Source organism: Garra rufa, unplaced genomic scaffold, assembly GCF_049309525.1.
Source record: "Garra rufa unplaced genomic scaffold, GarRuf1.0 hap1_unplaced_042, whole genome shotgun sequence".
In the NCBI taxonomy this organism is placed as follows: domain Eukaryota; kingdom Metazoa; phylum Chordata; class Actinopteri; order Cypriniformes; family Cyprinidae; genus Garra; species Garra rufa.
In genome coordinates, this window is record NW_027394317.1 from 34,444 (window position 1) to 52,010 (window position 17,567).

Genomic DNA, 17,567 nt, shown 5'->3' on the forward strand with positions numbered 1-17,567 from the left:
CCGCGAAATCACACACATTTGAGATAAGATATTTTGTCACATAACAAAGGATGCCTTGAATGTCATGAAAATGACAATAACTCATTTTTGACCAAAAATGCAGTTACTGCCTTTTTGCTTTGTAGGGCAGTGTATATACAGTATATATGGATGGCAATATTTTAGGTATTTTAGGTACAAATTGCATTTTAATCATTTTTTCAATAAAGTAAAATAATGGAATAAAGTGCCTTAATTTATATAAAATTAAACATCATTAATACATTTTATTTATTTATATATATTATTTTACAGTTTGAATTTGTTTTTTTCATAATATTATTTTATTATCATTAAAAATACAGTTAATTATAGAAGATGTGCATTTAAGTAATTGTTTATAAATTGAATACAATTTTATGTAAAATATTTCTAGTGTTTAGAATTTTATTTAATAAAATTGATGCACTATTTCAAAACCTTTTTAAAAAATATTATTAGTTTTTAGATAATGCTACAGACTGTTATATATCAGTTAGGTAGCGATAATTAAGTATTTGATTGTTCAAATGAATAAAAAGTACCTTAATTTATTATTATTATTATTATTATTATACAATTAGTGCTAGTTTATAATAATAATATATAAGTCAGTTTATTTAGATGGCAATATTTAAGGTAATGTATGTACAACTTGCATTTATCAATAAAATAAAACAATAGAATAAAATGTCTTCATTTATTAAAACTTAATTTTTAAAACATTGAATACTTTTTTAAATAATTTAATAAAAAAAATGAATATTTTGTAATAATTACAAAAAATAATATTGTTAATAAATAAATGTAAAAACTATTTATTTATTTTTTTATAATAAAAAAAACCAGTAAATGCTCCTGTTATATCACTTGGCAAATATGCAAATCATGGCTCTGTTTGAAACTGTTCAAGTCTACCATCCCCGTGAGAATGTGATCAGTTGGGAGAGGCTCGTCTGATAAAGTCCTTACTCAGCAATGATTCGATTGATGAACAAACTCTTTGAAGACATGAGTAACAGCAAACCTGTCTGCAGTGAACTAAATGATTCATTTGATTTGTCCTCAAGGCTTGCACTTGACTAACCAGTACATCTGTTTTGATTAGGCAAAACCGAAAAATCAAGCTTGCTTTTTTGTAGCACAACCAAACGCACATTTTTCTCCGAAAATGACTCTTATAATGCCAGACTTCTATTTTACTCTTCTATTTCTTCTGTTATGTCTTGATCTTGAACTTCTGGGCATTGCTTAACCAAACGTGCAGTCAAGAGCGTCTCCTTTGAATGTGAACATTTCAGACATGCAACGGTGTTTAGGCTGCTCGTTTTCACCCTCAGGCATCAACAATTTCAGGTATCCTCGCACCCCAATCTGCACATGTCTCAGCCTGCCTCGTTATTTAGGTCCTTGCACACATCCAGCCCAAACTGAGTGCGAACGCAACCCGGTGTTTCTAGTTTTCAACGTTTGGAGAGTACAAATTGCAGTGATCTGTCAGTGTGCTGCTTTGGTCCAACAACAATGAGTCACTGTTGAATTCCTGGTGTTAAATACAGTATTGCGAAGACTGTTTAGGTAAAGCAGCTTTGAGCTGAGCTGTTTACTGAGGGATGAGATGAAGTGGTGGGTTTAGTTTTCTATTGTCACGCTTCATTTGAAGTCTACAGTTCAGTGCAGTTCATGCAGGAACAGGCTTTCAGGTGAATCTTCATGTTTGGGAAGTAGGATCGAATGAATGTGTGTCTTTCGAAACAGATCTTAGTTTAATGGTGTTTTTGTTCTGCAGATGTAGACGGGACGGCAGACCTTCAGCATCCAGCATCATGGACTGCCACATTCGACCACGAAAACACTCAAGCGATAAACGTATATATTGGATACGGATGCCTACATAACCAGGCAACATGGAAAACGTGATGTAAAAGCTGATTTTCTTTACTGAAGTACTCGTTTTTTGAAGAAAAAAGCCATGTATTCGCCTCTGTTGTTCTTTATCATCTTCCATGGCATCTTCTTGGCTTGTGCCTACAATGGATGGAGTAATCTGATTATTATCCCACGAAAAACCATTGAGTATGAAGGTAAGATTGATCTTCATTGAGTTTATATCTAAATGAGTGAGCTAAATATTTAGATCTAGTTCAGTCTTCAACCCTGTTACGTACTGTTACGTATGATGAAACTAATATTTTGCTTTATGGGAAGTATGGCTTTTTGTACGGAACTGCTTATTTTAAAAAAAATGGTACCAAAGTAGTACCTTCTGAGTATTAGTTAAATTTGCAACCCTGTTACTTGCAACTTTCAATATGAAGGTACTATTAATCTTCGTTGAGTTTATAACTGTGAGCTAAATATTCACATCTAGTTTAGTCTTCAACACTGTTACCTACTTTACTCTAAGAATGTATGATCAAACTAATATTTTGCTTTATGGTAAGTATGTAGTTTTTATTTAACTGCTAATTTATCAAAAAAAAAAAATGGTACCAAACTAGTACCTTCTGAGTATTAGTTTAATTTGCAACCCTGTTACTTGAAACTTTTAATATGAAGTAAAGATTAATCTTTGAGTTTATAACTGTGCATAACTGTGAGCTCAATAATAGCATGTAGTTTAGTCTTCAACCCTGTTACCTACATTATTGTAAGAATGTATGATCTAACACAGTGGTTCCCAACCACGTTCATGGAGGTCCCCCAACACTGCTCATTTTGCATCTCTCTTTTGTCTGACACACCCATTCCAGGTCTTGGAGTCTCTACTAATGAGCTGATGATCTAAATAAGGTGTGTTTGATTAAGCAGACATGGAAAACGTGCAGTGTTGGGGGGCTTCCAGGAACATGGTTGGGAACCACTGATCTAACACAAATATTTTGCTTTATGGAAAATATGCAGTTTTTATATAACTTAGTTTATCAAGAATAGTTAGTCCCAAAACACATACATTCTGAGTATGTTTAATTTGCAACCCTGTTACTTGCAATGTTTAATATAAAGTTGTGCTAAATATTAGCATCTAATTCAGACTTCAGCTCTGTTACTTGTAAGAATGTATGATAAAAAAAAAAAAAAAACATTTTGCTTTATGGGAAATAATGTATTTCATATAACTAGTTAATCAAAAAATAATTGTACCAAACTAGTTCCTTTCAAGTATTAGTTTTATATGCAACCCTGTTACTTGTAACTTTAAATATGATGGTAAGATTCATCTTCATTGAGTTTATAACTGTGTGAAAATGTGAGCTAAATAGTAGCATAGTAGTTACCTACACTATTGTAAAAATGTATGATCAAACAAATGTTTTGCTGTACGGAAAATATGTAGTTTTCATATAACTGCTCGTTTATCAAGAATATTTGGTACCAAACTACTACCTTCTGAGTATTGGTTTAATTTGTTACTTGAAACTTTCAATATAAAGGTAACATTAATCTTCATTGAGTTAATCACTGTGCATAACTGTGATCTAAATATAAGCATTTAATTCAGTCTTTAACCCTGTTACCTACTTTTTAAGAATAAATAATCAAACAAATATTTTGCTTTATGAAAATACATTTTTATATAACTGCTAGCTTATCAAGAATATTTGATACTAAACTAGTACCTTCTGAGTATAAGTTTAAAGGATAACTATTGCCAAAATGCAACCTGGGCTGTTTGTTTTTTTTTTTTTACTGTAAACGAGACAAACATATATCTAAAAGCATAATTTCGACAAACGAGCCGTTTTTGAGATTGACCGTGATTTCGTTTTGTTTTCAAAGGCCGGTGAATGGGAGTACAAGGGGCATAAATTTGAGCACATCAAAATCTATATTTTTACAACACTAAGAAGAGTCCGTAATGTCCCGCCCCCTACACAGAGACGCAATAACCCGGAGCAGATCATATGCGCTCATATGTGCGGTCGGCATGCAAACTACACAGCCTCAGCATGATAATGATCACTATTTTGTTTTAGCAAGAGTTTCATATTGAATCTGTGGGGTAATTTATTAGACTGTGGCTGTCATAAGCTTACAAATGCGGCTTTACCGAGCTCAACGGCTCTGGCCCGAGCAGATATTAATGTAACGCTATTGGCTATTCAAAATAAGTGGGCGGGGCTTAGCGATATGTTTTTGTTTCACTTAAAAGAACGTCACCACATAGAATAACGCTGCGTGTTTCAAGGCACTTCAGTGGACCTTTAAATATTAGCATATTTATTTATCTTTATAAACATGTTTATTGCTAGAAAATAGTAAAAATCACAAATATTTTAGTATTTAGATTTTTTTTTTTTTACATGTTCCAAATGTTGGTAACAGGGTTTAAAAAAATCCCCATAGAAGTTGAATAGCAAATGAACTATTGCAATCGTTGCAATGTAATTCTTTGTTATAATGCTTCAATGGCAAATAGATAAGGCATTGTTATTCAATGTTAAAAGTTTTTAACATTTTGACACCTAAGAAATAACATTTTTTGGTTGCTTTCTACATGATGCCAGGAAGACAATTAAATTTTCTTACATTTTTACACCAATTGTAGTATTGAGAACATTCATCTAGTTCAGTCTTCAACCCTGTTACCTAAGTTACCCAAGAATAAATGATCAAACAAATATTTTGCTTTATGAAAAATATTTAGTTTTCATGTAACTGTTAGTTTACCAAAAATATTTGGTATTGAACTACTTACTTTGCAACCCTGTTACTTGGAACAATCTCGAGCTTATTATTTATTCATTTATTTATATAAACTCATTTTATAAACATCTTTATTGCTAGACAGTTGAAATTTTTTAAAAAATATTTTACTATTTAATTTTTTACATGTCCCAAATGTCGATAACAGGGTTGATGAATTTCAATTCCCTCAATTCCCTGAATTTCAATAAAACTACTTGCATATTATTTATTTACAAATATGTTAACATTTGCTTTGACCTACTGAAGTTAACAATCAAACAGCTTCTAATGATTTAGTTTAACTCTGTTTGAACCCTGATCATAGAACATCTCCACCCTGAGAGCAAATGAACAATTTCCATTGTTGCAATACAATTCTTGGTTATGATACTTCGATGACAAATGGAAAGGCATTGTTATTTAACATGCATGTATGTTTTTGTCCGTAGATAACCATGTGATCACGTTTAAAGAGAAAGGTGTTTGGAATTACTCCACAATGCTGATTAGGGAAGATCTGGGTTTACTGGTGTTGGGGGCGAGAGAGGCGGTCTACGCCCTTGACATCAATGATATCTCCGTTGCTAAGTCTAAGGTGCCGGTTTGGTTTCCTTTCCTTTATCTCATGGCAACAATATAACAGAATTTTTTTAACCCTTTTTCTAAACAGCACGTTTGTATAGCCTGTATTGATTTCTCTCCACCCATCAGGTTCTTTGGAAAGTTACAGAAGAGAAACAAAAGGAGTGCACCTCTAAAGGAAAACATCCTGATGTGAGTAAACATCTATGTAACTGCCACACACGCTAACACATAAACACATGCAAATACTCTCTACAAGGGAAACAATTTGATGCATCTGATTATCTTATCAGATCGACTGTCGTAACTATGTACGGATGCTGCATCAGATGAACGACAATGTGATGTACGCGTGCGGAACAAATGCCTTTAGCCCTACTTGTGATTACATAGTAAGTGCTATTACAAAATGTTTTATTTTCATTCTTTTTTTATATATAAATACAGTTTTCTATCATTTTCATTTAATAATAAAAAATAGTGTTTTTTGTTGTTGTGAATGAATATTAAAACACATAGACAACAAAATTAAAGAATTGTTTCCAAAATCTAAAAAACAGTTTTTTACCTCATCATTGTACCCACTGTTTGCATCTCGTAATCTATCACTTTCTTCCTGGTATGTGTGAGATTAGGTTTCATGTGATTTATTAAGTTCTAGTGTCATACAGATAAAAAAGAAGTTTAAAAACAAACTTGTTTCCATTGTGTTTGATCAGACGTATGGTGATGGGCAGCTGAAACTGGAGGGAAAGCAGGAAGATGGGAGAGGGAAATGTCCTTTCGATCCATTCCAGAGATCATCTTCCATCATGGTTGGTATGTATGTAGCTCTTGCTGCTTTTTTTTAATTAATATAAATATTATTATAAATAGAATTTTTAATTAATTAACTTTTTTGCCACAGATCAAGACTTGTATTCTGCCACGTCCTTAAACTTTCTGGGTTCAGAGCCGGTCATTCTCCGCACCTCTTCCAATACACTGCGGACAGTGTTTAAGAGTTCTTGGCTCAATGGTATGTCAAATATTTAAAAGACTAATTGACCATTTGCAGAGAGTTTCATTGACAGGCAATTTGACCAATCATATGGCAAATCTGTCCTTTTGTCCAACAAACAAACCAGACAGGAGAGTAGATTTACATTGATGGACTTGAACTTGAAGAAGTGTATTGATATCTTTCTGCGGTTGAAACAAAAAACCGTCTGATGTTCATTCATGTTTATTTTGTGCTATAACTAGTAATAAAGAAGAAATGATCAGTTCACATGCCGTTTGAACTGAGATGCTAAAGTGATCTGTTGAGACACATCGAAGAGCCACAGAATGGCATTTATTGTTTAAATTTCTTACAAAATTATAACATTTTAAAGCTGAGACTTTGTTTTAACCAAAAGTAAGCTGCTCTGTCCTATCTGAGGGCACCATGGCTTGTTGGAATTTGTGTAAATATCCTATTTTAGATTTAGTTTTATTAACAGAATATGTGATAACAATTATAGAATTTAAAGATGTTTTGACATTTTTAGTAAAAAGACATTAAAACAATGACATTTTTCCACCCACTCCAGAGCCAAATTTTGTCTACATGGACGTGGTTCCAGAAAGTGAGGACAGTCCTGAGGGTGACGATGACAAGATCTACATGTTCTTCAGTGAGAACGCCGTGGAGTACGACTTCTACAACAAGCTTGTGGTGTCGCGTGTCGCCAGAGTCTGCAAGGTAACACTTCAATGATTCCTTTACCTTGCATATGTAGCTCTGATCTTGTTTTTTTTTTAACATATATTTAATTATCTATTCTGTAGGGTGACATGGGTGGTCAAAGGACCCTTCAGAGGAAATGGACCTCCTTCTTGAAGGCTCGTCTGGACTGTTCTGTCCCTGAGCCCAGCCTGCCCTACATCATACAGGACGTCTTTCATGTCCGCCACAAGAAATGGAGGAAGAGTGTCTTTTATGCTATATTCACATCTCAGTCGTAAGTTTTGTCCATTTTTCGCCCATTCTGTGTCTGAGGTGGCTCATTCGTTCAGTTGTTCACTATTTTTTTAACATATAGAAATACCACATAGTTTCCTACGTAGAGTAAAGGCGCGGTCACAATAGTGAAATTTTAACTTGAATTCATTGTGAAATCTGCCTGTCCGATTTCTATTTCTATTCACATTAGAATTAAGAATGAAAAATAAATGAACCAGGATTATTTTATATATACATTTCAACATTTCTCATTTGACTAAAACTGAAATAAAAAATGAATAAAAATATTGTGATAAAAGTCAGAATTGCGAGATATAAACTTGTGATTGCAAAAAAACAGTCTAAATTGTCAGATATAAACATACAAAATGTCAGAATTGCAAGATATATACTCGCTATTGTGAAAAAGTTAAAATTGCGAAATACGAACTTGAAAATTCTTAGAAAAAAGCCAGAATTGTAAGAAACAAACTCACAATTGTGAGGGGAAAAAAGTCAGACATGCATGATACAAACACGCAATTGCAACTTATAATTGCAAGGAAAAAAGTCAGAATTGCGAGATATAAACTTGCAAATGGGAGGAAAAATGTCAGAATTGCTAGGTACAAACTCGCAATTGCAAGCAAACAAGTCAGAACTGCAAGATACAAACTCGCAATAGTGAGAAAAAGGCCAAAATTGTGAGATACAAACTCAAAATTGGGAGATATAAACCCGCAATTACGATAAAAGTCAGAAATTGCGAGTTGTAAGAAAAAAAAAAATTGTGAGAAAAGTTTGAATTGCGAGAAACAAACTTGTGATTGCGAGAAAAAAAGTCAGAATTGCAAGATACAAACTCGCAGTTGCGGAAAAGTTTAAATTGCAAGACACAATGTTACGATTGCGACACAAAAGTCAGAATTGCGACATACAAACTCAATTTCAAGGAAAAAAAAAGTCAAAATTGCGAGATATAAACTTGCAATTGCACGAAAAAAGTCTCAGTTGCGAGGAAAAAAGTCAGAATTGCAAGATACAAACTCGCAATAGTGAGAAAAAAGCCAAAATTGTGAGATACAAATGCGCAATTGTGAGAAAGTTTGATTTGCGAGACACAATCGGAAGATAAAAACTGCAATAATTGCGAGATACAAACTCACAATTCTGAGAAAAAAAAGTCAGAATTGCAAGATACAAACTCGCAATAGTGATAAAAAATTGTGAGATACAAACTCAAAATTGCAAGATATGAAAAAAAAGTTTGAATTGCGAGACACACTCATGATTACGAGAAAAAAGTTTGAATTGTGAGATACAAACTCACAATTGCAAGGAAAAAAGTCAGAATTGCGAGGAAAAAAGTCAGAATTGTGAAATCTAAATTATAAACTCACAATTCTGAAAAAAAAGTTAGAATTGTGAGATACAAACCCGTGATTGTGAGAAAGAATTTGAATTGCGAGATAGAAACTTACAAATGGGAGGGAAAAAAGTCAGAATTGCAAGATACATACTCGCATATGCGAGAAAAGTCAAAATTGCGAGATGTAAACCCGCAATTACGATACAAGTCAGAAATTGCGAGTTGTCAACATTGCGAGAAAAAAGTCAGAATTGCAAGATACAAACTCAGTTGCGAGAAAGTTTGAATTGCGAGAGAATCTCACAAAATTAAAATTGCGAGATATAAACTTGCAAAAAAAAAAGTCAAAATCACAATTCTGAGAAAAAAAGTCAGAATTGTCAAATGTAAACTTGCAATCGAAAGGAAAAAAGTTAGAATTGCGAGATATTTGAAATAAAATAAAATTGAAAGATAAATAAAACAAAACCTTGGAGTACAACATCTCATCTGAACTTCAGTGCACATAAATATAACTCACCGTAAAATAGCTGCAGTTTATGATGCACTGCAGATCTGACTAGGTCAAGGATATGAGTCACATGTGTCATATAGATCATTTTAATGGTTGGACTGATAATTAAAAGATTGTCTGGCTCTTTTCTCCAGTTTAGTCAGAGATTTAATACTGTATTTTTAGCCTATAAAACATGATGATCTGCTTTTTTATGCAGGAGCTCAACGGATCAGTCTTCTGCAGTATGTGCATATAATGTGACTGATATCAACGAGGTGTTCTCACGTGGCAAATTTAAGACAGAGGTGGCGGTGGAAATGTCTGATGTAAAGTGGGTCATGTACAACGGAGAAATTCCTGTCCCTCGGCCAGGAGCTGTGAGTGGTTTTGCATTAGCCTTACATAGTCTCACAGCAGGTGCATGTAATGTTTTAACTGTTAAACTGTAATTTGGAGAATGTCAAAAAATACTGCTAAAATTGAAAAAAATATAGATTTTATTATAATCTGATGGTAGAAAAATAACATATTTAAATATGTTATATATTTATATACAAATTTATATATATATATATATATATATATATATATATATATATATATATATATATATATATGTGTGACCCTGGACCACAAAACCAGTCTTAAGTCACTGGGGTATATTTGTAGCAATAGCCAAAAATACATTGCATGGGTCAAAATTATTGATTTTTCTTTTATGCCAAAAACCATTAGGAAATTAGGTAAAGATCATGTTCCATTAAGATTTTTTGTAAAATTCCTACTATAAATATGTCAAAATGTAATTTTTGATTAGTAATATGCATTGTTAAGAACTTAATTTTGAGAACTTTAAAGATGATTTTTTTTTTATTATTTTATCTGCCAATGTTCATCTTCACAGTGTATCAACAACGCAGCGAGGAGTACAGGAATAATGCGGTCGCTGGACCTCCCTGATAAAACCCTACAGTTTATCCGAGACCGTCCCCTCATGGACGACGCTGTCCGTCCAATCACAGGCAAGCCCCTGCTGCTCAAGAGAGGCCCACTGTTGACCCGTCTCGTTGTAGACCATGTAACCGCATCGGACGGACAGTCCTATCCTGTGATGTTTGTCGGCACAGGTGAGACTCCCATTCGCCTTTAGGGCAGAGCAGCTCTTTACTGTCAGTTAAGAGGGTGTGTGTGTAAACAGTTGTTCCCAGGAATGTTAATTGTACTTTGGACTGAGCTGTTTAAATTACAGCCTATTGATTTTGTTGTTTTTACTTTGCAAAGCTGCTTATATATTGTTTTTGTAATGCAAGTCAATTGTTGTCCATCAGCAAACGGTTGTGTGCAGAAAGCAGTGAACTATGATGGAGAAATGCATGTTATTGAAGAAGTAAAGCTTTTTGAGAACACTGAGCCAATTGATGTCCTAAGACTTCACCAGAATCAGGTACGCAAAACTGGGGCTGTGGATAGATACAGATCAAAATTGCACTTTACAACTCGCAGTTGCAAGTTTATGTCCTACAATTCTGAGAAAAAAAGTCAGAATTGCGAGATACAAACTCGCATTTGCGAGGAAAACAAGTCAGAATTGTGAGTTTTTATCTCGTTCTTTATTTCTCGCAATTTTTACTTTATATCACCCAACTCTGGGAAAAAAGTCAGAATTGTGAGTTTCATGTAATTCATTAATCATGTAATTCTGACTTTATAACTCGCAATAGTTAGTTTATATCAAGCAACTCTAAGAAAAAAGTCTGAATTGTAAATTCTGACTTTATAACTTGCTATTGCAAGTTTATATCACGCAATTCTGACTTCATAACTCGCAATTTTGAGTAAAACAAGTCAGAATTGCGAGTTTATATCATGCAACTCAAAAAAAGTCAGTTGTGAGTTTATATCATGTAATTCTGACTTTATAACTCATAATTTAGAGTTTAACAAGTCAGAATTGCAAGTTTATATCACGCAACTCTAAGAAAAAAGTAAATTGTGAGATTATATCACGCAATTCTGACTTTATAACTCGCAATAGTTAGTTTATATCAAGCAACTCTAAGAAAAAAGTCTGAATTATGAATTCTGACTTTATAACTCGCTATTGCAAGTTTATATCACGCAATTCTTACTTTATAACAAGTCAGAATAGCAAGTGTATATCATGCAACTCTAAGAAAAAGTAAATTGTGATATTATATTACGCAAGTCTGAATTTATAACTCAATAGTGAGTTTATATCAAGCAATTCTAAGAAAAAGTCAGAATTTTGAGTTTGTATCATGCAGCTCTAAGAAAAAAGTCTGAATTGTGAATTCTGACTTTATAACTTGCAATTGCAAGTTTGTTTATATCACGCAATTTTGACTTTATAACTAGCAATAGTGAGTTTATATCATGCAATTCTGAGAAAACAAGTCAGAATTGTGAGTTTATATCATGCAACTCAAAGTCAGAATTGTGAGTTTATATCATGCAATTCTGACTTTATACCTTGCAATTGCAAGTTTGTTTATATCACGCAATTTTGACTTTATAACTAGCAATAGTGAGTTTATATCATGCAATTCTGAGAAAACAAGTCAGAATTGAGTTTATATCACGCAACTCTAAGAAAAAAGTAAATTGTGAGATTATATCACGCAATTCTGACTTTATAACTCGCAATAGTTAGTTTATATCAAGCAACTCTAAGAAAAAAGTCTGAATTGTGAATTCTGACTTTATAACTCGCTATTGCAAGTTTATATCACGCAATTCTGACTTTATAACAAGTCAGAATAGCAAGTGTATATCATGCAACTCTAAGAAAAAGTAAATTGTGAGATTATATTACGCAAGTCTGAATTTATAACTCAATAGTGAGTTTATATCAAGCAATTCTAAGAAAAAGTCAGAATTTTGAGTTTGTATCATGCAGCTCTAAGAAAAAAGTCTGAATTGTGAATTCTGACTTTATAACTTGCAATTGCAAGTTTGTTTATATCACGCAATTTTGACTTTATAACTAGCAATAGTGAGTTTATATCATGCAATTCTGAGAAAACAAGTCAGAATTGTGAGTTTATGTCATGCAACTCAAAGTCAGAATTGTGAGTTTATATCATGCAATTCTGACTTTATACCTTGCAATTTTATATCATGCATTTCTAAGAAAATAAGTTTGTTAGATTATATCACGCAATTCTGACTTTATAACTTGCAATAGTGAGTTTGTCAAGCAACTCCAAGAAAAAGTGAGAAATGTTAGTTTATATCACGAAATTCTAACTTTATAACTAGCAATAGTAAGTTTAAATCATGCAGTTCTTTGAGTTTATATCATACAACTCTAAGAAAAAAGTCTGAATTGTCAATTCTGACTTGCAATTGCAAGTTTATGTCATGTAAGTTTAAGAAAAATTGTCAGAATTGTGACTTTATAACTTGTAATTGAGTTTATATCACGTAATTCTGAGAAAAGTCAGAATTGTGACTTTGTATCACTCAATTCTGAGAAAAAGAGTTAGAACTGTGAGATAAAATGTTGCTATAATAACCTTTCTTAATGTTAACTTTACTGAATTACTGAATTTACTTGAATTGGAACGACATGAGTAAATAATGGCAATTTTCATTTTTGGTTAAACTTTCCATTTAAAGACACTTATACTTATTCTCTTAATTCAATAAAAGCTTAAACAAAAACACAAAAGCTTTAACTAAATGAAGTAATTAGTTACTTTGACATAATAACATGATTATTTTTGTAACATCTCTAATTGCCAGTTATTAGAAAGACAAATTGGAGAAATATTTAGTTCCATGTTCATCACGAAAAATTGCATGAATAAGCATGAGTTGTTTGTTTTGTCTAGCTGTATGCAGGCTCTGCATCTGGGGTTGTCCAGATGCCCATCAGCAACTGCAGTCGTTATTCGTCCTGTCTGGACTGTGTGCTGGCCAGGGACCCTTACTGTGCCTGGGACGCCCCAGCTCAGAGGTGCTCTAGAGTAGCCACATCACCAGAGGATGCAAAAAGGTAAGCACTCACATATAAGCACAATCCCATATCAAGTCAAATTGTCATCATTTACTCACCCTCATGTCATTCCAAACCTCCATGACGTTCTTTTTCCCGGAAAAACAGGATGAGATATTTCACAGAATGTTCACACTGCTCTTTTTCCATACAACCACTGCATATAGTCACTAAATCGATATTTTGTTTATATTTAATGTAAATATTTATACATTTAACTTAATTTATGCATTATTTAACCACTGTTTTGCATATCCAGGGTTTCTGCAGATATGAACAAGTGAAATTTAAGACTTTTTAAGACCTTTTTAATACCACCTTATATGAAATTTAAGACCGAAACCTGTAATGGAAATAGATATTATATTACATGCATACGTGTAATATTTAATGTGTTTAATGTAAAAAGCAAACACAATTTCATGGCTGTCATAAATTAAATTACTACGATATTATTACTACGATATACTGTGAACTTTTCATATCAGCAGATACTATTCCACACAAAATATCCCCATAAAAGTACCACTAGAAATATCTGACGTAAAAAAAAAAATTCTGAAGCAATATTTTCATCAGTGCTCTATTAGCTTTTACATCTTAAATCTGCATATTTGATTTACCTTTATAAAGGCCTTTTTTTAACTTTTGAAATGTATGCATTACCTTTGAAATTTATTTTATGAATTTATCAATAAATTCTAAATGGCTGTTAGCAGTGAGATTACATAATTTACACTGCAAAATTAAAAGTGAGATTAATGGTTTAAATACATTTATTGATTTATAAATATGTACATTAGAAATGTTGGGTGTGGAGGCATACTTTTAAATACACTAAATTACCAGCAGGTGGCGGTAAGTCACTTCATGAGCGAGTTATTTCAACTGATTCGATCAAAACGCTGAATTATAGCAAAACGTTGCTAGGAGAATGCTTCTGCTAATGTTGCATATTGTCTAATATGTAAGTAACTACTTGACTAACTAATTTTTTATTGAGCTAAAATTAAAGTAACATTTGTAATTGTGAAAATTTTCAACAATAAGCTCACTTGGTATATTACTGAACTATATCATGTTAAATAAACTATACATTTGAAATTTTTACCTCAGTGTGTTTCTTTAGAGTGCTGTTACATTCATTTGTTTTAAAGTATGTCACAAATAGACCAGAAATACACTATCCATTATCAATTTCTGTTTACGTTGAATGTATTAAAATATGAATCTTTCTTGCCTTTCGATGCTTCGCTAGTTGTTTTTGTCACTTCAGTTTTAATCAGGCGGTTTGTTCGGTCGGGCAAGTAAAAAAAAAAAACATTTTAAAAGTATTTCGAAGGCTGGCGGTCAGCTAGCTCGACCTATATTTCTTATTATTATTGAGAACATTATATACAGAAAAAGGTAGTTTGACCTGTATTCTGCTGCTGCGATTCTGAAGACGCAGTAACTTCCACAGAGGGAGAAAAAAATCTAGTTGTTAGCAACTGGCCTTAGCCAAGCCCTATATTCAGTTTTTTCAAGCTAAGTATCGCTAAACTTGCACTTCCCCATAGCTAAAAAGTTAAATCCATTTGACTTCTGCGGTACAATCCGAGAGAGACTCGCGCCAGTAACAGAAAGCTGATTGGCTATTGCATGCTGGTCTCATTTGTAGTTTAAATACAGCAAATTATATTTGGAATTGTGAAATAAAGAACTACAACACCACGGAAACAACAAAAAGAGAATTTAAATGAGCTTTAGAGGTAGCGTTACATGGACATCGGAAAAATAAGACCTGTGTAAAATTATTTAAGACCTAGAACAGAGAATTTAAGACTTTTTAAGGCCTAAAATTTTGATTTTTAAATTTTAGACTTTTTAAGACTTTTTAAGACCCCGCGGAAACCCTGATATCTAAAAACTACTGGACTATATATAAGTGTGTAAACAACATATACTGACAGTTCACTTTTTGCATTTCAGCAATCTGATACAAAGTCTAAAGGATGGGGATGCCACTCGATGCCCAACAACAGGTATTCATCATGTTTTTCTGATTAAACATAACATAAATGATGTCTCTTAGTGAAATATGTAGTAGAAAACCAATGAAAGATTTACGATATTTTGGACTATGGGGGGTGCCATTATTTTCATGATGTAAAATGGTTGCACTCGGTGAGCTGCTGGCGCTACCTGTTACTATTTTTACCACAACAAAACTCTGAAAATAAATAAAATACTGATACGATGACCACAGCTACTGAAAGAGTTTACAGATGGCGAACCAAATGCCGTACCATCGATCGTCTAAATGCCCCCCTAAAAACTCCTTCAGTGGCTGTGGCGTCATGACAAGCATTGGCATGTTTACATCCCACCAGGATGGCATCTAGCATTTCTTGTCTCTGCCATTTGAAAGCTCTTTCAGTAGCTGTGGTCTATTAAAAGCCTTAAAGGCATTAGGTCTGAAGTGGAGAGAACAAAGACGCAGGTTTTTAGAAAGTTTTATTTGTCCACAGGCATCTTCCCATTCTTTTCCACTCTTTTTATTGCTAGAAAAGCAGTAAAGACTTACATCGCTTCTCTTGTTGCCCTTCGACTAAAAATTACAACCAAAAGCCACAATGTGGCATTGCATCAGTTTTTTATTTTCCTGATTTGTGGTAAAATATCAACAGGTAGCGGCAGTAGCTGACCGATCGCAACCATTTCACGTCAACGAAATACATTTTCAACAAATTTAACATGTTTTTTCTTTGTCAGTTCCCAAGGAACCAAAAATCCTCACACTCATTGTGGGAAACAACATCAGGTTGCTGTGTCATCCAGACTCGAACTTGGCCCAGGTCAATTGGAACTTTGCTGGAAAGTCACTCCTCTATTCAAACAGGAAGTATACAATTTATAATGACGGCATTTTGATTTACAATGCCTCAATTGCTGATGCCGGACGCTACACCTGTGCATCAGTCGAGCGGGCGAAAGGGAGAGACTACACCCAAACGCTGGCTATTTATGACTTGCGTGAACAAGAAGCAGTAGTCGTGACTGATAAGATTAAGACTCCATTGGGATTTCTTCCAGAAAGCAGCACGCCATCATCAGAATTGCATAAACCTGAAGATCCTTCATCGTATTTAAAAAATCAGAGCGTTGAGAGTAAATGGATAGTAATGCAAGTGGCATTGGCCGTGCTGTCTGTTATGATGGCGGGTCTGCTGATCTGGAACCTGTACATGGGCCACATCTCTCCTTTTATGTGCTGTGGGAGGCAAACATTCAAAAGCCCCAGGAATGTTCCAGAAAGGGAATACATGAACACAGGAAATGATGCTGTGGACAGTAAACAGCAAACAGTCATGTTGTGTGTCACAACAAACAGTGATCTAGAAACACCTAGATTCCACAGGAATACAACCAATGGGGATATGCCAACAGACGTTCATATTATTAAATACATTACAGACGAGTCTGAGATTTAAGATTTTTTTTTACATGATCATTTTGTATAATTTTTATACTTATTTATTTTTCAATAACAATAATAAAACATTAAAAAATTATTTGTTTCACTTTTTCTTATGCAATTTAACATGCAGTTTTTTTTTTATTATTTTGAAGTCCAAAAAAAGTGCATCCACCCATCATAAAAAGTGCTCCACATGGCTCCAGGGGGTTAATAAAGGCCTTTTGATGTAAATCGATGCATTGCATAAGATAAATATTTATATGAACTTTATGAATCATAATCTTTATCTTCCGCTAACTGTTATAAGCATGTTTACGAGAGTGGCATTCTAGCTGAAGACGTAAGATGTAGGTGTAGCATAAGCTCCAGTGAGAAGTGACAAACACAGAAGTAGCGTCAAATTACAACGACAAAACACAGGGTTCGTACAAGGTGCCCAAAGTATTTGAATTTGACTTTTTGAAATTTAAGACCTGAAAAACCCTTGAAAATAGCAATATTCCTAAAGAGGTACTTGAAAACTTCTTGAGTTATTTAAAAACAATGCATCTATGAAATAATCATCACAAATCATTTGATTCAGATCAGATTTTTAGAGCGACTTCGCAAATCATTTGATTCAGATTAGGACTTCAGAGCGTGTCTCGTGGATTGTTTAATTCAGATTGGGACTTCGGAATGGGTTCGCAAATCATTTGATTCAGATTAGGACTTCAGAGCGTTTCTTGTGGATTGTTTAATTCAGATTGGGACTTCGGAATGGGTTCGCAAATCATTTGATTCAGATTAGGACTTCAGAGCGTTTCTTGTGGATTGTTTAATTCAGATTGGGACTTCGGAATGGGTTCGCAAATCATTTGATTCAGATTAGGACTTCAGAGCGCGTCTCGTGGATTGTTTAATTCAGATTGGGACTTCGGAATGGGTTCACAAATCATTTCATTCAGATTAGGACTTCGGAATGGGTTC

The 17,567-nt window shown here is 33.6% G+C and overlaps 1 protein-coding gene across 1 annotated transcript; it reads left to right on the forward strand.

Moving 5' to 3' along the window:
• Window positions 1-5,172: 5,172 nt before the first annotated feature.
• LOC141315883 (semaphorin-4E-like) lies at window positions 5,173-16,650 on the forward strand. The gene is made up of 13 exons (XM_073832725.1): window positions 5,173-5,302; window positions 5,419-5,481; window positions 5,583-5,681; window positions 6,009-6,108; window positions 6,197-6,307; window positions 6,864-7,015; window positions 7,102-7,274; window positions 9,338-9,497; window positions 10,025-10,247; window positions 10,449-10,564; window positions 12,975-13,138; window positions 15,110-15,162; window positions 15,893-16,650. Exons 1-13 carry the CDS (start codon window positions 5,207-5,209, stop codon window positions 16,609-16,611), a joined length of 2,229 nt encoding a protein of 742 aa, XP_073688826.1. The 5' UTR covers window positions 5,173-5,206; the 3' UTR covers window positions 16,612-16,650.
• The last annotated feature ends 917 nt before the right edge of the window (window positions 16,651-17,567 follow it).